Source organism: Oryzias latipes, chromosome 15, assembly GCF_002234675.1.
Source record: "Oryzias latipes chromosome 15, ASM223467v1".
Taxonomy (NCBI): domain Eukaryota; kingdom Metazoa; phylum Chordata; class Actinopteri; order Beloniformes; family Adrianichthyidae; genus Oryzias; species Oryzias latipes.
This window is the reverse complement of record NC_019873.2, coordinates 5,019,919-5,047,747: the sequence shown is the minus strand read 5'-3', so window position 1 is coordinate 5,047,747 and position 27,829 is coordinate 5,019,919. Positions and strand designations below refer to the sequence as shown.

The 27,829-nt window shown below is 40.6% G+C and overlaps 1 protein-coding gene across 1 annotated transcript in view; it reads right to left on the bottom strand.

The window, feature by feature from the left end:
• The window catches only part of LOC101174288 (cadherin-5), a 43,215-nt gene extending 15,872 nt beyond the window's left edge, over positions 1-27,343 (bottom strand). Inside the window, exons 1-13 of the mRNA XM_004076947.4 lie at positions 26,707-27,343; positions 14,124-14,357; positions 12,896-13,175; positions 12,658-12,780; positions 12,350-12,517; positions 12,089-12,273; positions 9,129-9,233; positions 8,487-8,629; positions 8,281-8,414; positions 6,739-6,848; positions 6,476-6,578; positions 1,939-2,069; positions 1,744-1,858 (exon numbers count right to left, since the gene is read on the bottom strand). Coding sequence (XP_004076995.2) covers positions 1,744-1,858; positions 1,939-2,069; positions 6,476-6,578; positions 6,739-6,848; positions 8,281-8,414; positions 8,487-8,629; positions 9,129-9,233; positions 12,089-12,273; positions 12,350-12,517; positions 12,658-12,780; positions 12,896-13,175; positions 14,124-14,354 — 1,828 coding nt within the window. The 5' untranslated portion in view covers positions 14,355-14,357; positions 26,707-27,343. The remainder of the gene's footprint in view (positions 1-1,743; positions 1,859-1,938; positions 2,070-6,475; positions 6,579-6,738; positions 6,849-8,280; positions 8,415-8,486; positions 8,630-9,128; positions 9,234-12,088; positions 12,274-12,349; positions 12,518-12,657; positions 12,781-12,895; positions 13,176-14,123; positions 14,358-26,706) is intronic.
• Between the last annotated feature and the right edge of the window lie 486 nt (positions 27,344-27,829).

Here is a 27,829-nt window from a genome sequence, read left to right as displayed (position 1 = left end):
TAATTAAAAGACCACTGGGAACACTGAAAATAGATCACAGGATGACTGAAGTGGAATTTTAAAGAGTAGAGGTTGTTTATAACTGTAACCGAAAAGTGTTTCTAAAATGGTCAAATCTGCTTAGGTAAAAAGCAACTTTCACTTTTAAAACTGTCAAAAAAATGTTTCAAACTGTGAAGTTTCCTTTGACATCTAGAAAAAGGTGTGAAAACCTTAATAATCTAGATAACGTTTCATATATTTGCTTTAAATTGGATTAAAAAAGGGATTTCAAAAGTTAAAATTGTTTGTTCAGAAAAATCTGAAGATAAGCTACAGAAACTTTTGCTTCTATGAATGAAAATGAGCTTTCCGTTGAAATTAAATTCATTTTTTTGTTTGTTATTTAAAATTCCACATCTAAATACTTTTTAAAATAAGATTTAAGGTAAGATTTCTACTATTGTAAAAAGTATGATCAAACCTATTTCAGTATATTATTGATGTCAAACATGAACAGGGCGGAAGATCCTGAATCACTGTGGAAAAGATCCTGTTCACGGTGGATTTTGTGAGAAGCTCTGTAACACAGTCATGAGCAGCAGACTCATGTGGAAGCCCCACCTCTTTAAGATTCATTCATTCATCTTCTTAACCGTTTATTCCCTTTCGGGGTCACGGGGTTGCCGGAGCCTATCCCGGCCACTTGGGCGTAGGCAAGGGATGCCCTGGACAGGTCGCCAGTCTGTCGCAGGGTAGAATATCCTCAATCACACATCCATACACTCTCACACTCACACCTATGGACAATTTAGAGTTGCCAATCAACCTATGAAGCATGTTTTTGGACGGTGGGAGGAAGCCGGAGATCCCGGAGAAAACCCACACATGCACGGGGAGAACATGCAAACTCCACACAGAAAGGTCCCCCATTGATGTGTTTTTCATGTCCCCCAGCCGGGACTTGAAACGGGGGCCTTCTTGCTGTGAGGCAAGAGCGCTAACCACTGCGCCACCATGCAGTTTTTTAGCCTGTATGCCGTTTTATGAGACTCTGTCATTATGGGGAATGTATTTGCAAGCTTATTCAAGTGCCTTTTTGGCAAAAAAGAGATGAGATCTTTAAGATGTTTCAGTGTTTTTCTACTGTGACTGTCATGGTTTCAGTTTGTTGTGTCTTGTGTTTCGCTTTAGTTCTTGTCCTGTCTTGTTTGGTTCTGTTTCCTGTTTTATTTTGAAAGGTTTCCTGTCTTGTCTTGTTTCTTGAGTTTTACTTCCTTTGGTCCCCATCTGTCCTGATCGTGTTCACCTGTGTCTTGTCTGCCCTGTCTGTATATAAGTCTTGTCTCTGCCTTCCTCCTGTGCTGGTCCATTATCCCTGTCTGGTGTTCATGTCATGCCATGTTCCTCGTTTCTTGTCCCTCGCCACGCCACAGTGAGTTTTGTTTTGTTTTTGTCATCCTGCTCTGCAGCGCCTTTTGTTTGTTCGCATTAAACCCCTTGCCCTTGAACCGTGTGCCTCCGCCTCTGCATTCTGGGTCCTACCGGCTCTCAAGCCACCCCCGCACATGACAGTGACACGCTCTCAGAAAATGGTCCGATGTTTTTGGAACTCTGTTTGATGTCAGTAATAACTTCTCCACATTTCCATTGATGCTCATCGGAATAGATTTTTAAGAGATGTAAACAAGTGGAATTCTAGTTTAAAAAAATGAAGGAAGAAGAGGCTACACAGCAGAAAAAGTGATTAACAAGGCGACTTACCCAGGATGGTGATGATGCAGAGCAGAATGGCTATGAGGGCATGAAAACTGACTCCCATCCTGCGAGCTCCTGGTTTACAGTACTTAGTAATCCTCCCAGCATCACAGCGGCAGGACTAAAGCAAGTCAAAGTGAGAAACATTGGTCAAGGCTGAAAGACACGATCTATACAAGGTCTCAAATCAACCATACAGACCTTGATGGCCAGCTTGGTGACGCTGGTCTTGACGGGCTGCCCTCCATCACTGATTCGCACATCCACGCTGTATTCTTTGGGGTCATCCACACTGAAGGGTCCCTGCTTCACCAGGATGACCGCTGAGCTGTCTGCACAAACACAAACACAAACACGCTCATCTGTCAGGTCCTTCCTGCAAACTTCTTCCATTCTTTCAGTCACCAGAAAAATATGCTCTTGTGTTTTATAACGGGGAATTCAGAGTTTTGAGATACTTAGGATGATGCTCAGATTTATGCCTCATTATGCTTTGTTGCAACAAAATTGGCTTAACAGACACAAAAGCTGTGAAAAAAAATGCGTGGAAGAGTAAAGCAACATTTCTCCAACAAGCAGCAGCAACAATAGAACCATTAGAGGAATTCCTGGCAGGCAGAAGTTTCCTGCTGAGACGCTGGGGGGGACGGAGCCTGCAGAATTCCAGGAGTGGAGGAATTTCAGCGAACACAATGGCAGGAAAGGCCCCTCACACAAAGAAACTGGAGATTCAGTTTGAAGAAAAACAGGCAGAGAGCTGCTGACATTTGGACCTTAGACTGGTTCTGAACAACAGAGGTCAGATTTCAGAAACACTTAAAGCGGCCATCATTTGTGGGACCTCAGGATGAACAAGATTATCGTGCTAATTACCGGCTGTGGTGGAGAGGTACATCACTCCTGGTGGTTATAGGTTTGTTAGAGGTGTGTGAATGTGTACGTGGGTGAATGGGACTGTGACTGTGAAGCACTTTAACCCTTGTGCTATCTTAGATGACCCCACCCTTACATTGACGTGTTCTCCCTACCATGACAAAAGTGGATAAAGGTGGAAAGATTTCAGAGCACTGTCTAGTGGGTCTAGATGATCCAACTCCCAATGTTTAAGTGCCTAGGAAAGCACAAGAGTTAATGCTTGTAAGCATAGTAAAGCGCTATGTACTTTATCATAGGCATTGGCTTTATAAGACAAATAAAGCGAAGGTCGCCTGTCTGTTCCAGGGCCATAAAGACGCACACATACGTATTCACACCTATAGGACAATTTTGTACCAGGAAACTCCAGCAGGTAAACTGAGCCAGAACTGCAGAAAAGTCACTCACCTGCTTTTTTCCTATTAGTTATCACACAGCTTGGGTGTGAAATTTGGTCTCCACATTTGACCCATCCCCTGGTGTAGCAGTGAGCTCCAGACACAAACCCACTTGGGACCATTTACTTGCTTGACCACACAATTCAACCCCTTAATGCTGAATAAGAAGGGAATCATTGGGTCCCAACTGGCAGAACTTGACTGTGGATTTGAACTGCAGTGTTCTAGTGAACACTCTTCCACATGGCCTCTGAGTTGATCATTTTGTATCAAAACTCTTGCTTATTTGAGACAAAAGCTTCATAAGTCCTCAGACCGAAATGTTTCCAACCACGTGTGTGTGAAAACATCCAGAGGTGAATGTACGGACGTCTACAACAAACATCTAAAGGAAGACTTGAGGAGCCTGAAAACAGTTATGAGGAAGAGAGCAGCAGAAGGCACGGGTCAGCCTCAAAGACTGTTCATCTGTCAGTTTGAGACGTGATGGAAAGATGAGAACGGCTGAGGTGGCAAGCGCCTGAATAAAAGATAAAATCACATCTGTCTGCTCTTCATGCCATTGCTCTCCTTTGTCCCATTTTCTGCTCTTCCTTTGTTTGATGTCTTTGTCCAGCCTGTCTGTTTGAATGTCAGGAGATTTTTTTACTGTTCTTGTTCCTTTAATGTCTCTTTTTACTCTTGACTATTGTCTTTCTTCTTTATTAATTTGCCAAAACCTGTTAAATTCACACGAGGGGCCTGGTCTAGTTAAACACAGACTGTCTGCACTGAAAATCCTCTTCTTTTTTGGTTCATCCTTCCATTTTCAACCTTTTCTAATGTCACACTGAAGGATTTGGAGCTTCTGAAGGCTTTGTTTCTTCCAGCCTTTCTGCCTTCTTTATGGGGATTTCTTCTTTAATACCACAGTCTCTGTTTTTCTTTTCCTCTATTGTCTTTTTTCTTTTTCTTGTCATCTTTTTAACCCAGGCTCTCATCTTTCATCCTCCGTCTTGTTTTGAATTTTTCATTTAGGCAATTGTTCCCTGAACCTCTCTCCCCCACTAAGAATCCCACTCAGTCTCTTTCCTTCCTGTTTGTGTTCTTCATCCTTTTTCTCTTTGTGCCTCATCCCCACATTTAATGGTGCCACTTTAATATCACCCTTCTCCCTCAATCCAGATTTCCCGCTCTTGCCTCCTTTCATCTCCTCTCCCACCTTTACCTCATCTTTTTCCTTTTCCGTTAGCTCAACATATCAACCCCTGTGGGTGTAAGGAAAGCAGACATTTGTGAGGGAGCGCACACTTTCTTTTTTTTCTTTTCATCTTCCTTTCTGTGCACTTTTGATTGGATAAAATACCAAAACTTGAACTAAACCTTTCTTTTATCACTGACTTTTGTCTTTTCAGTCGTATAAAATTTGACTCCAACAGCTGGTAGAAGTACATCTGACGGTTAAGAAGGATGTGAGCTTGTAAGTTGTTTTTTTTTCTTTTCATTTTCATCAATGTTCCGACTAAATTTCAGGTGCGTTTCGTCTGACCTTGGCCGCGTTTCAAAACATTTCCATCATTTGATGAAGCTCAGTGAGACACGGATGTCTCAGATCTCTGAACAGGCCTTGATCTTCACCGCTCCGGGGCGGATAAGTGAACTCTTTCACAAGTTCGATTTCTTCTGTGCTTATCTTAACTGTCTTTGCGTTTTTTCCCCCCACTTTTTTCTGATTGGATGTTTTTTTTTATATCTTTGATTTCAATAGATTAACCCCAAAGAAATAGGTTAAAAGGAAGTTTTTAAATGTTAAAGCAGATTATCTTTACAAAAAGCTGACATTAAATATCTAACAGGATCTGCAGATTTTGTTGAAAATAAATGTCTTTCAGAGAAAATACATTTCTAGTAATTAAAAATAAATAAAACATAAACATGCATAATTAGACATAAAAAACCTACTCCAATAAAAATTGTGTTTTTAACATGTTCTTGTGGCTTTTTTCCCTTGATGGTGGACATATATTAAAAAAATAAGCTTGAAATAGAATTTTTAGGATTTTTTCATTTTAAATATTGTAAATATAGCCAACGAAAACAATGTTCTTCGAAAATAGCTTAAACTGTGGAAAAACCTCCGGGCGGGCAACAAGCTTCCTGCTCTGCTCCATTCTGATCATCCACTGTCAGACAAACAGATCCATGAACCTCTTTGTTTTTATCTCATCTGAGCTGGAATCTGGATCTAAACTGCACGGCTGAAAAGCTCTGATATTGCTGCCATTTATGTTGGACCACTAATGTTAGGCAGGGGCTGTAAGCTAGCAGGAGAGAGTGTAAACAGATGGTTGACGGGAAGTGGGGGTGGGGTTGTTCCACACAAACAGTCTCGCCCACAACTCAAGGTAAATTTCTAATGAACTTCTGTCGAACTGCATAAATTATTTCCTAGAAAACGACACAGATTTTCTTTTTTTCTCGCCAAAAAACGGCTCCATAATCATATTTCAAAGACCACCACTTTTGCAATAGAACAAAAAATGATCGGAGTGGGACTATAAGAACAGAGAACACTAGAAAAATCATTAACGCTATATGTTGTATGCAAATTCCAGATTGTTTGAAAAACAATATGACAGAATTCAAATGTGGAACTGTGAAACTCTGCATGTCACAGGACATTTTCCATCCAGAGATCCCCTGGCTGCTGCATGCGGCACCTTTTTATAAGCACCTTGTGCATGAACTAAAACAGCAGCAATAAACTGCACAGAGTTTATTTCAGTGATCAACTGTTTAGCTAAAGTTATTGAAATATGGTAAAGGTGACTTTTTTACAGCAGGAATGTTTTACCGATTATCAGCAAATTGCAAATAATCTAAAATCTTGAAATAATATATTTTATAAAGCCTTTCTACATGAAAGGGAGATATTTTATTTCCTATTAAGATTTTATAATGACATGGTCTGCACTGATCTGTCAATCGCAGCACCTTTTGTTCTTAGTAAGGAGGAAGAGAAGGGAAGCTTTGTTCACAGCATGAACCTGTAGACACTTTAATTAGCTGTTGATAAGCATGGATGGCAGTAACCAGCATGTAATGAAATGAAAGTGCTCACTGTTCTTTCACATCATCTGTGATGCAGCTCTTCTCATCATCATCTGAAGACGAGTGAGTGTCCTGCTAAACTTGAGTTCCACGTTGGTTCAATCTGCTGTCTGGAACAAGCCTCTGCTCTGTGTGCAGCATCCCTTTGAAATTAATCTGTGTGCCACATTCCTCAGTTCACTTTCATTTTCCTCACAATTGATCACGCCAGGATTCCTTTGTTCAGGCCAGGATCCTTGTAAATATTTCCTATGACTTTCTTCCATAATCCCAGTGAGATCTGTTGTCATTGATCTGAAAAACTTAGGGAGAAAATGCTCTGAGCAGGAACTTACTGCCGAAGTCTTTGATGGAGAAGTTTGAACTTGGACTGGCTAAGCTGAAGGTAAAAGTAGCTGGTTGGTCGTCTTCGTCATTAGCTTTCAAAGTTCCAATGACCTAAAAAAGACCAAACAGAAAATAAAACATCATCAAGAAACTTTTTGTGGTAAACTTGAAATATAAATGTGAATTAATAGAAAACGATCAAATTCACTAAAATGTTAGACAGGAAAGCCTAAAGAGAAAAAGATGAATTTTCCATAAAAACAGTCTTTACCGTATTGGTGGTGTCGTTCTCGCAGACAAAGGCGTCGACATCGTCCAGTTCAGGCTCGTGATCATTGTAGTCCTGCACATCGATGTGAACTCTTACAACTGACTCCAAACCTTCAGAGGAGAGACACAGGAACAAGGACAATGAGGAATTTGTCTCTGGTCAACACGATAAAAGAAAACATGCCTATGCATGTAACCTTTTTAAACTAGTTTAAACTAATGCTTCAGCTACGGACACACCGGGCCTATGACGCATACGAGAAAGCGCGTACTTGAACATGCTTTCAGCATATACTGAGGCAGCTCTGTTTCACCTATAAGGGTAATGCTACGTACAATCCGGGCTTCCAATCGCAAGTCTATGTAAATGTGTGTATATGTGCAATTTGGGTTCCTGTGGTCGTATGTCGCTACGCAGGTTTTTAAGTCTGATTTTGGATTCTGGGTACAAAATAAATGTCCATTGAAAGTGGGTTGAGTTAAGTTTAACCATTTGAACCAATCAGAGACTCTGGTTATGTAGTGACATATGAATGGTGTTCATTTTGATTCACAGAAGGATCAACCATTTGAAAATTAAACATGGTGGAGAAATTAATTACTGCTGTTTGTGCAGTTTGTGCAAAATGATATGACTTTCATATATCAGAATAGAGATGTGGAAGAAAAAGTCTGGAGAAAGATTCACGAGATTTTTGCCGCTTTGACATTTCACACCAAACCTCTTCCAACTGGAGGTACCTGCACCAGTGTCGGGTAGCAGCAGTCCGGTGTGAACCCTGCATGTTAAAAGAGTGTGCTAGAATATCCATTTAGTATTTTCTTTAACATGCGATGTTGTATGTAGAATTAGAAAAAAGTTGTAAAAATATGTTTTCAAAACTAGACCTTCTTCTTTTCCTAAGCCTTTTTGCAAATGTCCAAAAGCTCTCCTAGAGTTTATTCTCAGACAAACAGCTTAGCTTTGTTATGAGTCGTGGCATTTAAATGTCGTCTGTTGAACTGATTGTGGTCAAGTGTTTGACATTCACTTTTTTGGTGCTAAAGCATGTATTTTTCTATCTCTAAAGCTCCTTTTGAAAATGTCTTTTCTCTGTGCTGTCTGTTGCACAGAGATGTTGAAGCTATATTTAGTAAAGTACAAGTAATGTACATTCAGGACCTTGTCAGGCTCAGGGGGGCATTGTGCTCCTTAAACATTGTGACGAACCACAAAAATAGATCTTTGGATTTCATTCACCGCTGATCTAAAAATACAGAGTTCTGCTTGAAAGCTGCAAGTGAACAAAAGGACACACTAATGTGATTTTCCTGCTTGCGCTCTCCTTCCCACAAGGATCCGCCAGGTGTTACTGCGGAGTGATAAATGTGTAGAACCCAGTTCGTGTTTGACACTCCTGTTCTTGGACAAGCCCAGAAAACAAGAGAACAATGTCTTTCTTGAGAGTCCACAGTGCTAAAACGAACATATGGTTTCCATTTTCTAGGCAAGGTTTCCAATTGTTTAAAACGAACAGGATGCATAAGGGAATGCAGCCCTCACCATCTGGCTCCTCCCGCGCTTTAACATGAAACACGTGTGTCGCCTGCAGCTCTCTGTCCAGCCTCCTCACTGTGGACAGTTGACCCTTGATTGGGTGTACGCTGATCGGACAGCCCTCTTCTTCAATGCTGTACCTAAACCGAGACACCACACGTCAGTGCCATGCTGCAACACAAACTGTTCCAGGTATGTGCACAGTACCACACCGTATACTCTTGTTGGCTCTGTCAGGATCACTGGCTTTGATTATCCCAATTTGGTCCACAATGTGTTCTTCCAGCACCTTAAAGGTGTAGACGGTCTCTGAGAAAACAGGCGGCTCGTCCACATCTGTCACCTCCACAGTTACCTGAAAATTTGACATTGTTTTGAAAAAATGGAGACTTTGCAATAACAAACAGCATATCTGCACTACTGTTTAGGTCTTTTATATTTCGGATAGTGCTTTACTGCCTTCTTAACCCTTGTGCTATCCTAGACACTTTAACATTGGGAGTTGGGTCATCTAGACCAACTACACAGTGTGTTGAACCTTTTTTCTTCAATGATTTGTGATCTTCACTGGTGTCCATGGATTACATGAAATCTTTCCACCTTTATCCACCTTTGTCATGGTAGGAAGAACACGTCAATGCAAGGGTGGGGTCATCTAAGATAGCACAAGGGTTAAAAGGCCCGAAGCGCTTTACAGTCACAGTTCCAATCACCCACACACATTCACACACTGATTGCAGCTCTGGTGCCAAACACTAGTGCCAACCATACAGCCACCAGGAGGAATGTGCTGTTCAGTGTCTTACCCAAAGACACTTCATCACATAAAGGATGACATACATGTAGATACTTGCCTGTGCACTGGTGATTGCAGTGTTCAGATTGTCTGCAGGGAACTCTAGATCTTCTTTCACCTGGACGGTGAAAGTGTATCTCTGTGTTTTCTCGTAGTCTAAAGCCTAGAAAGAGCACAGGGAGTGACAAGTCAGTGTTGTAAAGTATAAATCCCCTGCTCTCATGTCAGATGGAAGTTACAGTTTTTCACTGCCAGATTAATCCTCATGAGTTTAACTGTCTTCTCTGGGAATGCATTACATTTTCACCTCAGGTTTTTGACAAAAACGCACCACTTATTTCAGTCCTCAGTGACATCCATTGCACTAAGGACCATTGAGGACAAACTGATGATTGCAGGTGTGAAAAGGCTATAAATGTTGTATAACACCATAGTCTGTTCATTTTCTGGTTACACAGTACCACAGCAGTGTGGGAAATTGTCACCAAACACACTCCATTGATTTGTTTCCTTCTTGTCCTGTTAAGTTGAGAAAGTTCTTCAACTAGAGACTCCACTAACGAAATGGTTGAATTTAGTAGATGAGCACAGATTCTAATACCACTCAAATTAATTTAAATAGAAGAAGAAAGAAATGTAGCAAATTTAATAAAGATTTAACAATAAAAACATTTACCTGTGACATGAATTTCAAGCATTTAACTGTGTTTTTTAGTTTACACAAAATCTAACAAACCTCAACACTTGCAATGCAGCAGACTTGGATTTGGGTGCAGAAATGTTCTCTTATTGGTTTGCTCTTTTCTTACACTGAACTCTTGAGAGTGAATCAAACCATTCAGACATGTATCACGAAAGACCTACATATTTATATGTGGACAATGTCCAAGATGTATTTAGTGGCTGTGTGACACGGTCTAATATGCTGAATAGTCAGTGTTCATAGACACCGTTGCTGAACAGCACCAGCATTCACTTCAAGCAAATCTTCTGTTCAAGTGGACTATCAGTGTAACAGCCCCTTAAGTCTGTTCTTATGCAGAAGCCACTAGAAAGTCAAAAAATGAAGTTAGAAGTTCAGACTTTACATGAAATACTGTTTTAAAAAAAGCATGAAACCAAATCTTAGGACTGTGGAACCAATTAAACTTCTCTTGATTCGGGACCAAAGACTAGAATCCTACATAAGACATGCAAAGCTAGAACCTTCTTCCAATGCATGTTTACCCACTGCTGCCTTTCTCCCTCAAGCACTGGTTTGGATTCTGGGTGGGTCATTTAGGTAATTTTTGGTTTTTGTTGTTGAAGACAAAGAAAAAAAAAATCTTGGTTAGTTTGATGGGCCAACAACATTTTGGTTTTCTCAAAGTATTTCTTTAAACATTGATTTTCGTCATAAAAGCATTCTGCAGATTTCCAAGATGACAGCTTTCCCCACATCAACAGACAAACTGTGTGTTTTCTTTAGCTCTTTTGATTGTCTTTCCCCAAAATACAGAAGAGTTACTGTCACCATTTTCTTAGGTTGTTTTATGGTGATGTTAAAAGCAGAACACTGCTCCACTGCACTGGTTTTCTGGATTAAAGACCACAGGTAGACTGGAACATTCCACTAACTGGATTATTCCTGGTAACAAGGATCCTCAGCGACATGGTATCAAAAGTATTTGTAAACAGCTTAGCAAGAATAAGACCTTTAACTGCAGTGTGGTCGATAGCCGGCTTACTCGCTAAACCTAAACACGGCTGGTGAGAAAAGGCGAGAGGGACTGTACAGTTGGGTGGGGGAGACTGTTTTGATTCAGCGCCAGCAAGAGTGCAAGTTAGTACAGAACTCATTTCATCTAAATACACGGTCAGCTCTCTGATGTCCTAAATTCCTTAGAAATAAAATCCACAAAGTAAAGTTTCACAAAATCCAGCAGGCGTAAACATTCAACCACACAAAGGCCTTTTCCCACATGGAGGTAAATCATCAGCATCCTGCAATAATCCCCCTTCATTTTAGGACTTTTCCCCTCATGCAGGGACACCACAAGGGTGCTGCCTTAGTCCAAAGCTCTTCTCACTGTACACCTAGGACTCCCCGGATACCAACAACATCATCATTAAGTATCCAGACGACACAACGGTCTTTGGTCTAATCGGAGCAGGGGACGAGTCCACATACAGAGACCAGGTGCACAAGATCACCATCTATGGTGAGAACAAAAAATGGTAAAGATAATGTTAGGTTGGGGTTGTGAGGGGCTGTAAGCAAGCGGGAGAGGCGATGGGTGACAGGAAGTGGGGGCGGGCTTGCTCCATGCCAACAGTCCCACCCACAACTCAGAGGTGAGTTTCAAATGAACACCTGCTGCTCTGCAGAAACTATGACCTAGAAAAGGACAGATTTTCTTTGCAAGCTAAAAACACCATGATCATAATTAAAAGACCACTGGGGAGGCTTTGAAAATAGATCAAAAAATGATTGGAGTGGGACTTTTAATTGATCATTTAATTTTAAACATTGATATGTGATAAACAGCTTCTAAAGAACCCTGCGACAGATTGGCGACCCTACCTGGGTGCTCCCACAAGTATCCAGGACAGGCTCCGGCAGCCCCGTGACCCCGAAAGGGAATAAACGGAAGAAGATGAATGAAAAGCTTCTAAAGATGATTTCTTTTTGAAGGAAAAAAAATATCCACACCTGTTACATATGATACCAAACAACGGCTTGAGGGATTTTTCTAGGTGGCTGTGAAAACTGCCAGTGAGTCTTTCTTATGTCATCTTTCTGTTGAGATAATTCTTGTGTAATGTTACAATTATTATAATAATTTGACATCTTGTAAACGGGGCAAATTTGTCATATGAACAGGTAGGGGGAAGATAATTCCCTAAAACACTTTTATGTGTCTTCAAATGAAGTCAGTTTTTGTTTTAAGGAGTTATTCATGACAAAGCGGAGAAAGGCTTTCTTCTAATTGAAAATATATCCGTTCAAAGCAGTTTTCTGGCACACCAGCCTCTCACCTGTTTGAGCACAAGGTTGCCATTCTTGTTTGAATCAAGCTGGATGCCAAAAACTTTATTGTATTCTTCTTTCAGAATCCTGAACACAGGCTTCTTGTTCTTTAGCTCATCTCTGTCGTCCACCAGCAGAGTGTCGATCACCTCATTCAGCTTGTGGTTCTCCGGAGCCTTCATTTCATATTTTGCTGTGGAAAAAAACAACACAAGAATTGTGTAACAGAGCAACACACTTTCAAAGCCCGGTGTTCATGTTTTTCTCACGTTTTCTGAAAGACGGCGTGTTGTCGTTGGCGTCGGTGATGGTAATGGTGACTGAAGTGGTGGCCGTTATGCCGGAGGCCAGACCTCTCAAGTCCTGAGCTTTAACCACTACAGTGTACTGGCTCCTGCTCTCTCGGTCCAGAGTGTTTACCTTGCAGCTGATCTCACCTGCAGAGGAATAGAGAGGGTGTTATCTCTCTGACTCATGACCATGTAAAAATAGCATGCCCATGAGCAGTTCACCTCAGTCCTCTACCCAAGAAGAACCGGGTTAGACACTGTGCTTCAGTGGGTTGGGTGCTGCCTACCTGTGGTTTCACTTATGCTGAAGGCAGAAACATCTCCCCCTTTGGCCAAGGAGTACTTGAGGACTCCGTTGGCAGTGGAGGGGTCGTCTGCATCAGTCGCTGTCACCTTGGTAACAAAAGTTCCTTTAGAAAAAGCCAGAACAAAGAGAAATATTATGTTGTGTTTTATAAACGAATAACAAACTCAACAGAGAAAGGTTCCAAAATGAATCTAGAGTTCATTGTTGTCTTTACATACCAATTTTAGACCTCTCCATGATGTATCCGTTGAATGTTTGTGAAAAAACAGGGCTGTTGTCATTGATGTCAGTCACGTGAATCACAAAGTGTCCAGCATCCTCTACCAGGTTGTTGTCCTTATCATACATTCTAGCAGTCAGATTGTATGAAGCCTTCTTCTCTCTGTCCAGAGATGTGGTGACAAACAGGTCTCCACCCCGATCCACGGTGAAGATGCTGTTTGCTCCTTCGCCTTCTATTTCAAAATTCATTGTTGAATCCTTCTTACTTGACTTGAGCTGTGGAGGAAGAACAGGAAGGAATGTGGTAGCTTCCAAACGCAGTGACGAATTAACAGCCATCAAACTGGTTTCTAAGAACATACTCTGGCAAACTCAAACAATTGTTTAGTCCTTTTTGGATACTTTTCCTTTGATTCATTTTGAAGCCATTTAACAGAACTGCAGCAAAGTCTACAAAAAAGCCCAAATGACAGCAATCAAAATCTTCAAACTGCATCGTGAAGCTTTGGCGCCATTTCAGGAAGATCAACCTCATTTCTGGGTACGCTGGGTTTTTACATCACTCGCTCTACATGCCACTGATCAATTAAGCCATCACTCTAAGCCAATAGCTAAACTCCCTGCCTCTTCTGGTCAGCCATTCACAATCAAATTTTTGCTTTCAAATTCATAGACGTTTATCTCTCTATATTTAGATGGTTTTCCCGGCTCTCCTCCACCCACCTTGTTCTCTACCTGGGACCAATGCTTTGTCATGGACTGGCCCTCATCCACCATCAGCGTTTAGCCTCTGGGGTTTATTTCATCTATGGTCCAAGCTTGTCACATCAGAATAAGGATGTCATTGGCTGAGAGCCTGAACGGCAAATGACTATGAACTATTTAATGCACAGTTTATATCAAAAGTAAGTGTTTATTCCCATTCCTAAGAACTCTCCTTATTAAAATATATTCAAGATGTTTCAGTGAATAACTGAAACTTAAGTTTGAGTCATCCCCTCTTAGATGTTTGCAGATGGTAAATGACCTCTAGGTTGAGTATTTTTACACATTTTCACATATCCACACCAGTGTGCATTTCTTGGTGGTTCGGATTTTAATTGTTGCAATGGCAACATCATGTGAGGGACATGAAGGGACAAAATCTCACAATTTTGTAAAAATACCCAACCTGAAAGAGTGTGCCAGAGTTAGATGATGTTTCAAATGGAAATCGAAACCTACCTGTCCAATCTTGTAGGGGACGGGAGCTGGTTTCTCCTCTTCCACATACAGAAAGTTCCATTGCCATTCTCTCTTCTGTCTGGTCAGTACCACATGTGATTCTTTGTTCACCCCATCAGCATGATCTAGTCTGTGAGCCACCACCCTTGGAAGTCCAGATTCATGCATAGTTACAATAAAAAAGGCCAAAGTGGTCATGAGTCCTGCAGTCCAAACCTGAAGACACTCCATCACCTAAAAGTAATGTGACAGCAGAAGGAGGGAGGAAACAGGACAGAGGGCAAGGCAGGAATAAGGAGTGAGGAAAGGAAAATTGAGGGTGAAGAAAGAGGAGAGGAAGCAAAACAGAAGAGTGGAGATCACATTAAAACCACTTATCAGCTTTGGACAGACAGCTTCACTGGGCTGAAGTGAGAATTAGAGTGAAGGCCAAGGACAGCACTGAGCTCGAGGTCTAGCTATCATTCAGCACCAGGGCTCTTAAGCCTTTGCAGCTCGGGACCCAAATGAATCATTTAGCTCACCATCATGGGACCTGCACTGAGAACATAAGTACTGAGGTCACATGGGAATCCATGAAGCACAGGCCCGTGACCCAATTTAGGTCTTGACCCGTTGATATTGCATGAGAGAGAGACTGATGACATTAAAACTGCGTCAGATGTCTGTCTTTATCAGTCTTTAGAAAGGCCACTTTCCAAAAAGGGACTTCTTGACATTTTAAATTTTTTGTGATTGGTACCCCCTCCTGCTTCTAATATGGCAAAACCAGCTAATGTTTGGGTTTTACACAGTCAACGCTTGAAGGCAGCTGTTGACTGCAAAGATCGGTGGGTTTGAAATGACTAAATAAGCTTCATCCCTTTGTTATCAACAGGGACAAACACATCCCAAACCAGGGAACCCAAAGTACTATCTATCTATCTATCTATCTATCTATCTATCTATCTATCTATCTATCTATCTATCTATCTATCTATCTATCTATCTATCTATCTATCTATCTATCTATCTATCTATCTATCTATCTATCTATCCATCTATCCATCTATCCATCTATCCATCTATCCATCATCCATCCATCCATCCATCCATCCATCCATCCATCCTTTCATCTATCTACATCACAATAACACGGTTATGGTTCAGTATTTGGAGAAGTGACGATGATCACAAATCTCGCAATTTAGGCACAGAATAGAAATGGTTAGGTTTATAACTAGTGTTCTTGCAATGGTAGATATCCATCCATATGAGAAGAGACGAGACGAACACAGACGTTATCAGACTTGTCTCCAAGTCTGGCTGGAGGGAAACATGCTGCCATGGGACAGAAAGGTTGGACTCCGCTACAGGCTTTAAATCCACTAAAAAACACAAACAGCAACACAACAGACTATTCTGAAGTGGCCTTTGAGTCCTGAGCATTTTTGGAGGGAGTTGAAACCCGCCCCATGGCCGCCTCAAACCTGAGACAATCAGGGCAGTTTACTCCCAAGGAGAGCACCAAAAACACCTGTTCACAGGTGGAGAGGTCTCACTGACAGTTGCAGAAATCATTCTATTGCAGTTTTTGACCTTAAATAGTAGGACTGCATAATTTAAAATTCAGAGTACCGTCCTTTTTACTCAGGGTTGTTAGATTATTTGTTTTATTTGTGTGAGTTTTTACCAACAATTTCAAAAAGCAAAGTCTAATAATTAGTGGCTTTTTGAAATGACTGTTTTAACATTTATTTATGTTTTTTTTTCATTTTTAAGAAAAAATATTGACAAATGTTAAACATAGCATAACAATATGTTAACTATGACTTAAAGGGCTCAGTTTTATTTATTTACATGTGATTCTATACCACGTTGAAGCCTTCGAATTGAACATTTAGTGGAATTCCTTTCCTTTAAACCTAACTTCCAACTCCTTTGACATGTATATATTCAACTACAGGTTTATAAAAACTGCTTTAATAAAAGTTTGAAGGCATTTCTGCTTCTTAAATCCTCTTTTTGCCCTGTGAGTTATTTATTACCATCTTCAAAAAATACATTTTGTTCAAAGTCAGCTGTTAGTGAAGACTGTTTACTTCCTCTGTGCCATTCTTGTACCATTTCCTCCTCTGTTTCTCAAAGTTTTACCAACAACATGGGTTCTGTCTAATGTAACAGAAATGCCGGGGAGATAATTTCCAAAACACCGTAGCCACCGTGCTCTGTACTCTAGCCATTATCTTAGTGCAACCCTGCGCCTCCCCGGTAGCCAGATTAGTGCATCTTATTGTTTTCCAGCCATTAGCAGAAGGGAGGGAGAAAAAAAGATTATAATGACGGGATTATACTGGCACAGTTCTTCTCTCTCTGATGGCATAATCTCATACTGTGCTGACCTCCCCTGACCTCTTCGCACAGCTCCATAGAAATCAGAACTGAAAGACTCAGCGGTGGAGTTTGGCCTCTGCTTACACCCTTTTGTTAGTTTTTGTGTTTTCTTTCTTTGCTCTCCTTTGATAACTCTGTTAAACAAAAGAGCTGAAGAGTAAAGAGGCATTTAGTGTAAACACCTGCTGTGAGTCACCAGCAACTGTTCCCGGACGAGACCCAATCAAAGAGAACCCATCTACTGTCTTACAGCCTGGATCTCGCTTGCTGCTGACATCACCTCAATTCATGACTTTGATTAGAAACTGAAACAAAAAAATTCCTATTCTGACACATCCGGACCTTCAATGACTTTTGTACATTAGGAATAAAATGTTTCATCAGCTGGAATTCTTTAAAAATGTGCTTTTATAATGTTTAGGTTCAAAGAAAAGCTAATTGATGATGTGCTCTTTAAACAAGTTTCTTGGGTGACGGTGAATTCGGTGGCAGTGTCACTGCAGACTTAGAAATGGGACATTGACTCTGGACATTTGGAGCTGATCAAAAACATGGGATAGAGAAGAAAAAATGTTGAAAATATCTCTCTAGCTAAGGTGGAGTTGACTGAGTAACAGAGTTTTAATGGTGTAGGAGGGTCAGAGAGGTAGAAAACAGCCAGGTTAACTTCATACTTCTATGGGGCGGCAATGGTGAAGAGTCAGAGCGGGTGACCTCTGATTGGAAGGTCATAGGCTGGGTTCCCGCCCTGCCTACCCATGTGCCCAACCAATAACCATTGCTCCTAATGGTAATTGGTTGGCTCCGGTGTTAGGCAGCAGTGACTCCATCAGCAAGTGATTGTGTGTGCATGCTTGGATGAGATTGTGACTGCAAAGCGCCTCGGGCCTTAAAGCAAGGTCAACAAGCGCTATAAAATTATAAACCATTCTATTCTGCGGGTTTAGTGCCCATTCAATTACACCCACTAACAGATGGCTATTCTAACTTGGCAATATTTCCCAACACTCTAAAATGTGCAAAGGGAAACCATCCATCTATATTCAAAACCTGCTCAATCTTATTCAGTGTCAGAGCCTATCCCATTTACTATTGGGCAAAGGCAGGGTACACCCTTAACAGGTCATCAGTCCATCACAGGACCACACAATCACACACTCTCACCTAGGGACAATTTAGAGTCACCAATTAACCTATGCAGCATGTTTTCAGACTGTGGAAGGGAAAAGCCACGCATGCACAAGAACATACAAACTACACACCGAAGGACTCAGCTCGCAAAGTGAAACGAAAGCCAGCAAAGAAATGACACTGTCACCCTCTTAATCCACTCAGACTGAGTCTCCTGGTCTCTTCTAACTGGAAAGTGTCTTTAAATTGAGAAGAAACAAACGGATCTGGTTCTGCTGTGGGTTATCTGCCCCCAAGGATCAAGATCAGGGGTTGGACAACAGAAACAACACCACAGAGGAAATAACACATACAGAGGAATAACATGGACTGAGCCTTGACGGTATTTCAGGATTTTCAATTCAGTAGTATGACAGCTGCATGCAGTATTTTATGCACAAAGGTGACCTAGTGGTTGGACCTCCCACTGGAGGGTTTCTGGTTTAACTTGTATTTGGCAACAACCTGTATTTGGCAACAACTTGCCTAGTGAGGCAGGTTGTTGAAATAAAAGTGCATTTTGTGGAACAAGCACCAAATGTGGCATGGATGTATCTCAGGATGCCTATTTTCAGAAAAGCACATTAGACAAGAGAAAATCCAAGATTTTAAATAATATATGTATAATATTCATATCATAGTCTTCTGTCGGTACCCTTCAAATTTAAAGAGTGTGTTTTGTGCATGAACAACCCATATTGGCGAGACTATGAAAAATATAATTTTTGTAATAGTGTATGGCTGCCATCTTTACAAATAGCTGCCATTTGGGTTTTTTTTCGTGGCTAACATGCTTTTCTGAAAAAGGGGATCCTGACGTACATCCATGCCAAAGTTGGTGCTTGTACCACAAAACGCACAATTTCTCTGGTATATATACACCTGACTGGCTCTACTACAGGTATAAGAGGGTTTGCTCTAGGAAAAGCAGTCGTTCCTGGACCTGGACACTTCAGGGATTTGCTCAATAACAGTACAGTCACACTGGATGTCACTAATTTGGTCTCCAGTCAGACTGTGAGAATCCTTGGAGTCATTTTTAATGAGAACTTGGCTTTTAACTCTCACAGAAATCAACTTTCCTCAAACTGCTTTCTTTCATCTACCAATATTTCTGAAATCAGGAACAACATACCTCAAGGTGACACAGTAAAAAATATTTGTAGTTTGAGATAAGACGGCAGAAGTTCTGTGATACCCGGCTATGCTCGAGCTTTTCTAAAAAGTCTTCAGCTGATCCAAAATACTGACTTCTGATGAAAACTGTTAGAAGAGATTCTATTACAACCATTTAGTCTCTATTCATTGGCTGCCTGGAGCAGAAGTAGAATAATTCGTATAAATTAAATAGAGAAGATTTCTAAACTCTTTTATTATCAGAAAGAAAACTTCAAACAGAAAAACTCATGATCCAAAGGAGCTCATAGTTTGTTTTTTGCTCCTATTTCATTGACCTTCTAAATCTAGAATGGGTGCAAAGCCTTCAGCTGTTTGGCTCCTCTTTTGTGCAACTATATCCATATTTAAATTTGGGTATGCAGACCCCATCTCTGCTTTTCAAGGGTTCAAATCTTAACTTTTGAATTAGCCAATGGGTTGGCATGAGCGACTCCGAACAGTATTTTCCTTTAACCCCACACCCATGATGGTTCTTTTAAGGTTTCTTAAATCGTAACAGTAGCTACCAGTTATAAAATTACATTTCTGATTCAGACTTACTTTAGTGTCACTGGTGGGAAATTTTTTAAAAGTAAAAGTAAAAGCCATCCTCTGAATAGTCAAGGTAATGAGTTACTTTTTCTGACATTTATTTAGAAAGACTTTTTTTTCTTTTTGAACATATGATCTGTGAACTTCTAAACAGAGGCGGATAACGTTTCCAAAAATTGTATTCAAAGTAAATCAAAGTAGCTTTACTTTAGAATGATGTTTCTCAAGTACAAATAAAATGTAGTCTTTGAGTAAGCACTTTAGTATAAGTAAATAAGCAAAGTCAAGTGTAACAGCTTAACTGTATGCTTTAAAAACGTAAAAAGTTAAGTAATGTTTGCCTTCTAGCACTTTCATATATTGAAATCAAAATGAGCATCATTTTAGTAAAAAGTAACACCCCTTAGCCTACAGTGTATTTGGTAACAACAAGAGGGTAAAATCAGCATCAGCTTAAAGCGAATGAAAAATGGGACTGTAAAGTTAATAAAAGAAAACTGAACACGTGAAAACAGTTTTAACCTTTACACTTCATATTGTAATCTTAAAGAAAATATTGACAATTTGAAAACGTTTTTTTCAATTGAAAAAATTAAACTCGAAAGAAATATTGAAAATTTGAAGACAAGAATTTTGTAAATGTTTTGTATTCTCATTTTATTTATTTATTTTTCTCTCTCCATCTTTGCCTTTAGTCTTCCATTTACAGTATAGATTCTGACTTTTTCTTTTCAGTATTGAGTGTAATTTCATGTGGGGGTGGGGCTTTGAACCCATTGGCTGACGTGACATGATTGACACCACCCAATAGAAGTTTTGATGACATCATTTCTGTTCAAAAACAGCATCTGCTGTTTGCTCCGCCGCTCCCTCTCCTGATGTGAGGTGATAATGCTCTTTTGGATGTATTATGGGAATGTTCTAGTCTGACTGGACTCGTGTCTCTGGAGTCCAATCAGTCTTTATCTCTCTCTCTCTCTCTCTCATGTGTTTCAAACAGTCCAGACTCATTTCCTTTCTTCCATCTTCAATTCTTTAATGTATTTTTGCCCAGTCCTGATTACACCTGCCCCACACCAGCAATAAACCTCTGATGCGTCCCCTCCTCGAAGCCACACCCACATTCCACCAGGTAACATTAGCCAACTGTCCTGACAGCCACTGGATTGTTGATTTTTAAATCTGATTCCATGACATTTACAAAAAAGGAAATTCAGTTGGATTTGAGATTTTATTCTTTGAGGTGAAGTGATTCGTTCAATACAGCCCAAACCTCTTTCTATCAAGACCTTTTCCTAAAGTCAGGGGTTGAACCCAAAAAAAACCTTGTTTAGAGCCATTTGTTGTCATAGAAACCATGCAGATACAACAGAAACATCCAGACTATCCAGACTAAATATGCAGATGAGATAACAGAGAGTCTTTCTTCAAGATGTGGGTCCTTTTGCGTCACCTGATCAACCAAGACAGCGTTTCAGAAAGAGAAATTGGATTAAATCTGACAGTAATCACTAACACCTGACCACACTTGTCGCTGATTAAAGCCTTCTCACAAAGGGCCAGCCCAATAAACAACGCTTTTGGCTCTTTTTGATCACAGAATTCATGGACATTTTGGAATTACATTTTGTTTTGTTGTGTGATATTAAAGTCTACCTATTGATTTGAATTTATTCAGTGTAACAAAGAAAAAAAAGGGTACAATAACTGTTCCAACTGTATCACACTTCATTCATTTGTGGTATCACGGGTGGCTGCGGTGCAGAGGTAGAGCGGTCAACCTTAAAGCAAGAAGAGCTAAATAAGTATATGCCATCTACTATGTAATCAGAGGATTTATGAAACTGAGATTAAAACAAAAGCAAGATGAAGAAACAAAGAAGCTCGTCTAATTTCAAACAAAAATCTCTAAACTTCATTTCCAAATTGTCAAAAACTTTTCTCTGAGATCCTCGGGTGTCAGTGACAGTTAGCAAACTTTACTCAGCTGGTCTTTTCTTCAGAAATCTTTCCGTAAAAGGGCTTTTTTTTTTCCGGCAGTATTTCCTTCTTTCAGAAGCGGCATCCCCTCCCTCTCTTTTATCAGGTTCGGGAAGTATAAACACAATGCCCTCTGGGAAATGTCGCTGACGCTGTTAATTGACGGTCATTAGTGACTTGAAACACCCTTCCTGGGGTTCACTGCTGCTGACCGCACGTCTGTCCAAGCTGAGTCCATCACTCATTCTCTTCCAGACTTTCTAATCACCTCCTGGGTCTGCAGTGAAATGTTGCTGACTCCTTTTTTCTTTGTTCTCACTTTAACTTTTATTTCATGTGATGCTAATCTTAGGCTCTCTTTTGTTCGTTCTCTCAAAGCAGACCTGTTTTTTTTACTTGTGCTATTTCTGTTTCACGTCAGTCATTTTTTCTGCCTCCTTTTCTCACCTCCAACCCCATCTTTAACACCCTCCCACCCTCTACAGCCCTCGGTAAAAGCAGGTTCTGTCAAGTTGTGGAAAGGTGAAACACTTGGTTAACAAGTTCTTGGTCCACTTTAAATCAGTGAACACATGAATAATGGAGAAAGTGAGCCGATGTATGTAAATGAAGAGATCCAGAGTCTGAGTTTATCCTGGACTGTCTGCCTTACATAATGACGGCTTTTTAAAATGCAGGTCTAAGGCGCAGAAAGCTCTCTGGAGGATTATTCGGATATTTACAGAATCGTGTATCAAAGTGATCTTTCGGAGCAGTGAAGAATAAATAAGATCCAGGAATATCTGTAATTGCATCTGTGCATTGTCTGCAGGCAACAGCAGTGAGTGTGATGGAGGTGCAGAAGCACACACACAGTTGTCAGTGATGTCTGTGATGTTTGGTGACTGACAGACAGGTCTGACCTACTTTCAGTCGACCAAAGGCGAAAGGAAACCAACAACAGTTTTTAATCTTTCAGTAAAGTGCATTTAATGTTTGTTTCTTGTTGTGGTTTTGAAAATGAGATTTGATTTTGACTTCAAGGATGAAATAAGTCAAAATCAGGCTTTCTTTTAATCCATCACTCACTGTGTCCTGACACCTGAAGGTGAAGGTTTTTTTTTGTTTTAGACAGCATTTCAGATGGCTTCACCTTCTCCTCTGACACTGTTTGACACTTTTCACCAGCATAATGAATAAACTACGAGGAGGAGGATTCAGACATCTGACACCATCTATCCATCTTCAGAACCCCCTGAATCCCTTTTGGGGTTCTGAGGTTGCTGGAGCCTATCCCAGCTGCAAAGGTGGGGTGCACCCCGGACAGTTTACAAGTCCGTGAGACCCCCCTTCAACAGATTCACTGTATGTATTTGTGAAAGATTTATGATGTAAAGGTTATTGTAAAGGTTAGACACTGATAACATGAGAAGGGAAAAAAATAATTTTAAAATGCTCTCAATAGCTTGGGTAAAAGTAATTTAAAATCGGACACATCTCAGTCTATGAAAGTGAAAAAGATAGTTCTGGAGCTTTTGCATTCCAAAAAGAATTTAAAAAAAATCATGTGACAGCAGAGAAACTCACAGATTGATCATAGAGTCACTAGGACACACAGGACTGCTCTCAGAGGTTTAATAAGAAGCACAACTGCAGACCTTAGCCCTTGTGCTGTCTTAGATGACCCCCCCCCCTTACATTGACGTGTTCTCCCTACCATGACAAAGGTGGATAAAGGTGGAAAGATTTCATGTAATCCATGGACACCAGTGAAGATCACAAATCATTGAAGAAAAAAGGTTCAGAGCACTGTCTAGTGCAGGGGTGGGCAATTCCAGGCCTCGAGGACCGGTGTGTCTGCATGATTTCCAGATAGTCTTGCCCTACTCATGGCTGATTACCTGGTTCAGGTGTGTCCAGCCAATCAGAACATGCCAGAGCAGGGTATGCTGGAAAACATGCAGGAATGCGGCCCTCAGTGCCCACCCCTGGTCTAGTGGGTCTAGATGACCCAACCCCCAATGTTAAAGGGCCTAGGATAGCACAAGGGTTACAGGCCGTGTCACACAGCCACTATGTACATTTTGCAAATATTTCAGAGATGAAAATTGGTCATACGTGAATAAACGTGAAAAAGTGAGAAAAGTTTTGATCTTTACATAAAGATTTTCACACATGTATCATGAATGAACCGTGTTTAAATCACTGGAAAAGTACGAAAAAAACACGCAAAGAACACTTGAATCAACATAGAACATGAACCGTGGATGTTTTTTTACGCTGCTTACTATGTAATTCTATCGTGATATGTGTGCCGTGTACGCGGTGTGAAAGTTGTACATCGGTGGTACATTGGTGAAAAGTCTGTTAGACGTACGTGGAACGTTTGTCGAAACCACAAATTCGCGTTTGAATCTTGCAAAAACCACACACAGTTGTGCAATATTTATGTTACAATGGCATATGAATGCGAATCAATTGTCAGATTTAGATTACACAAAAAAATTGGAATTTTTCCAACAAAGGTTCAAAATGAAAGACTCGTCTCACAGTAACATCTGGATTATCCCCAAAACCCCTGGACTAATAATCTGTGGACTGATGAGACAAAAGGACCATTTGGAAAGTGTCCACCCTGTTACATCTCATGTCAAACTAGGACAGCATAAAAAAAAAATAAACAAACACGCCCATGGTAGAGTAATGGTATGGGCCTGTTTGTAGTCTCATTGATAGAAACCAGGAGTTTTACTTTAAACAGAAAATCCTGAGGGGGACTTTTGTTTTTCTTTCTAATTTCTTTCTCTTTTCATGAGCTCAGCAGATGGAAAAATTGAGTTATGGGACAGAACTATGATCCAAACACAGCAGCAAGTATCTGTACACAGACCGGATCCAAACATTTTTCAGTTCTGTTAAAAGTCTTATTCCTAATAAATGATCAGTTCATTACAATTGTTACTACTGCAGTAACAACAAAAATCATAGGTTCAATAGATCATTTTTTTTATTTGCAACACACAAAAAAAGAACGAAAATATTTTGTAGTAAAAACAATCAGAACTGCTCCAGAAAAATCTGCTAAATGAACTAAAGAATGTTAAAAATAAATACTTCACATAAAATACAGTGAGGTGCACTTTATAGAAACTTTATAGAAAATGTAGATCAAAAAAAGATTTGTCTGTTTAAGCAGACAGAAAAAACAAATGAAACTCGTATGATTCATCAGCAAAGTTATACATGAAATCAAAAAAGACAAACTTCTGTAGGTTTTTTTATTTTTATTTTTCTGCATCATCCATCCTGTAGGTTTTCTTTTAGAACTGTTGATTGCAGTTTGATCCTGAAGTCTTCCTTTTCAGAAAATTTGTTTTACAACAATTTAAATCTGACATATATTATTCATAAATTCATGTTCCCATTTTGTCTGCTACTCTGGAACTGCGACTGTTTTTTAGACTTATTTTGTGTTGTTTTGACCTTTCCTTTGCTTTGTTTGTAGATTTATACATTTATGTTTTGTCTCTACACCTTGAATCTTTGTTTACATCGTTTGATCTAATTTTTTTTTTTGATTGTTGCATCATAAAATTACAACATTTACCACTCAGAATTTAGTTTTTTGATAGTTTCAGGTTCATTCTGGTATTTATGTATGATGTAATTAAAAATATTTGCATAAAAAAGCAAAGATTGTACCAAAAAGGATTGATATCAAGCATTGCCACAAAAAAAACCAAGATAGATTGATGGAGCATATTGTAAGGTGGAAAAAACTGCTCAAAAAGGGCCCAGACTTCTAAACCACAGCTCCACTCACATCTGGATTCAGAACAGATTCTTCCCCCTTTCACATTAGTTCTTGGTGTTATTTGCCTTCTTTCAGACTTGTTCCCGTGGGATCTAAGTAAGTGGGTTGTTTACCTGTTTGTGTTCAAAGCTGCGTGTCTGTGGCAGAGATTTAAAGAGGCTAATTACGCCAAGCTAGTCGGCCTTTGACACTCAGCACTGACAGGGAGGAACATCAAACCACTTCAACACGCTGAACTGCTTATAAAGTACGCTGCTCAACCTCGTTTTGGTTTTAATCAGTTTACGTCTTTTTGAATGAATGTTTTGGAACTGGACGCTGAAATCAATTTGAAAATGCTTGTAGGAATGAAAAAAAAACATTTTAATGCGAGATTAGCATTCTTCTAAAGTCTGTAAAATGAGGAATACAGGTCAGCCGCCAAGAATGAAACCTAAACTGGGTCTTTGGGCTGTAATCACTGACTTCAGCTGAACTAACATCACCACAGCTGGACTGCTTGTCAACCCAACTGACATCTATCTGAATGAATGGCTCTAATCAGGCTTGTGTGTACGTGTGTGTGTGTGTTTGTGTGTGTGTTTCGTTTCCCAGATGGCACCCAGAGGATTTTCCCTGATACTTCTCTCTTCAGGAATTAGACCGCTGGCTTTAAGCATCAACAGCTTTCGAAGTAACATCCAAATCAAATCACTTTCATCAATCTGGGCCATCGGAGAAAAACCTCCACCTCTGAGTATCCATCACTCACTGTCTGCTACCACTGGATGATACATTAAAAAATCTTTCAGTTTCTAGAGACAAACTGATGAAACCCCTCTATTCTTTAAGCTTTGGATTTTTTTTTTCATCATCATATTTTTTATATGAAAAAAGAACAAACCAGGAAGTCCTCCTGGATTTAGCTGTATATCATTGCTGTAATGACCACAACAGTCTGTCTCCGACAGCGATAGCGAAGCCTCCGGGGAAAAAAGAGCAGCGCTCAATTACGACGCTCAAATCCACAGCAAGCTGTCACAGATTCAAGCATATGTGAACGATGACGGACAGGCTGCTCTGAAAGCTCTTCTCACTGTCATCCATCTCTTGTTTCTACGCCACCATCCCTGAGAGTTTCTCCCTGGAGTGAGAGGAAAAGTGTCTCCGAGCGTTTTCAAGGGATCTGGGTTACATTTTCTGGCAGCGCTGCCATAAGTCGCCTTTCAATCAGAGGGGAATGTGTCTTCCCAATCCCACTTACTGAACATGGAAGCTCTGGCAGCAGCTCCAACACTCAAGCAGAAACCAGCTTTTCAACTTAGGAGGAAACTTTTCAGGATTGAAGGATTTCACCACAGGGTGAAAAGAATTCTGTGACCCGAGTCAGACAATTACAGAGCAAACATGTGAAGAACATTTCAATGTGATAAATACGTTGAACTGAAAACAGTTCAAAATGGACAAAAACAACAATATGTCCATGAGGAGGAAATGTCAGCAGAAAATGAAAAAGGGGAAGGGGGGGCAGTGGACTACACGGATCCTCCAGAGTTCAGCAACACGACAAAAACTTACCACAAAGATGAAGCCAATGAGGCTGGATCCTTTATTCTGGCAGTGATCAGATTTCTGAAAAACCCCTCCTGGTCCAGCCACTGAGCTTCTCCTGACTTTTGATGTTTTAGTTTTGAGCAGAAATGACAGCAACAGGTGCTGGTTTATCCTGTTCTTTGTGTCAATCCTTTTCTTCAGAGAGGATGAAGATGTCCGGTTTCTGAAGACCTTCCGAGTCTAAAAGTTGTCTAATATTCCAGGAGGATTTTCTTGTAAGGTTGATTCAAAAGATCAGAAACTTCTGTTTCTCCCCAGATTCTCTCTGTATCTCGATCTGCCTCCAGCAGTCTTCCTCCTCCTGATGTGCGTTTCCCACCCAGAAGTCCAGAGCGCCGGGCCACAGCTGTCCGGACCAATGTCCACTCTCACAGGCGGGTCAGGGCCTTCATCCTCTTCCTGTTATTGTTGCTGGATTTCTCCCTGCTACTACTCCTTTTCCTGTCCTGGCCGGGGAGGCAGAAAGAATAGAGAGGACTTGGACAGAAGAAAGGATGCAGCGGCTCCTGAAGCAGATGGAGAGAGTGTGAGACAGACGAGAAGGGAGGGAGGAGGATGGAGAGCAAGGTGAGGGAGGCGTTACTCCTCAGTCCATCCCAGCGAGAGGGAGATGAGTGGGGAGGATTTATTATTCATGTGTGTGAGATAGGGATTAAGTTAAACAGGTTATTGGGGATAATCCTCAGAGATTTCCCCACATGAGGCTAGTAAATATTTCAGAGGGCTGGGGTTTGTGTGTGTGAGCGTTTATGACAAAGAGATCTTGTCTAATCTGGCAAATGAGATGAGCTGGACGCCTCGCCACACACATGGAGATCCCCTCCCCTCTTTCAAAAGGGGCTGTTCTCCATAACCATACCTCCTCTCTTTGTGACTCCCATCTTCACCTCCTCTCTTATTTGCAGATTCAGTTAAGCCCCTGCGAATTAAATGCAATCATTCTTTATTTACCCCTGAAGGGACGTTACGTTGCAACTGCATGAATTATTTAGGATGTATAGTAAATAAATAAAAATGTGGCACAGAGTGGAGTGTCGCTAATTGCAGTGTGGTTGTGGTTTTTGTTGCCTGGATACAGCTGATGCCA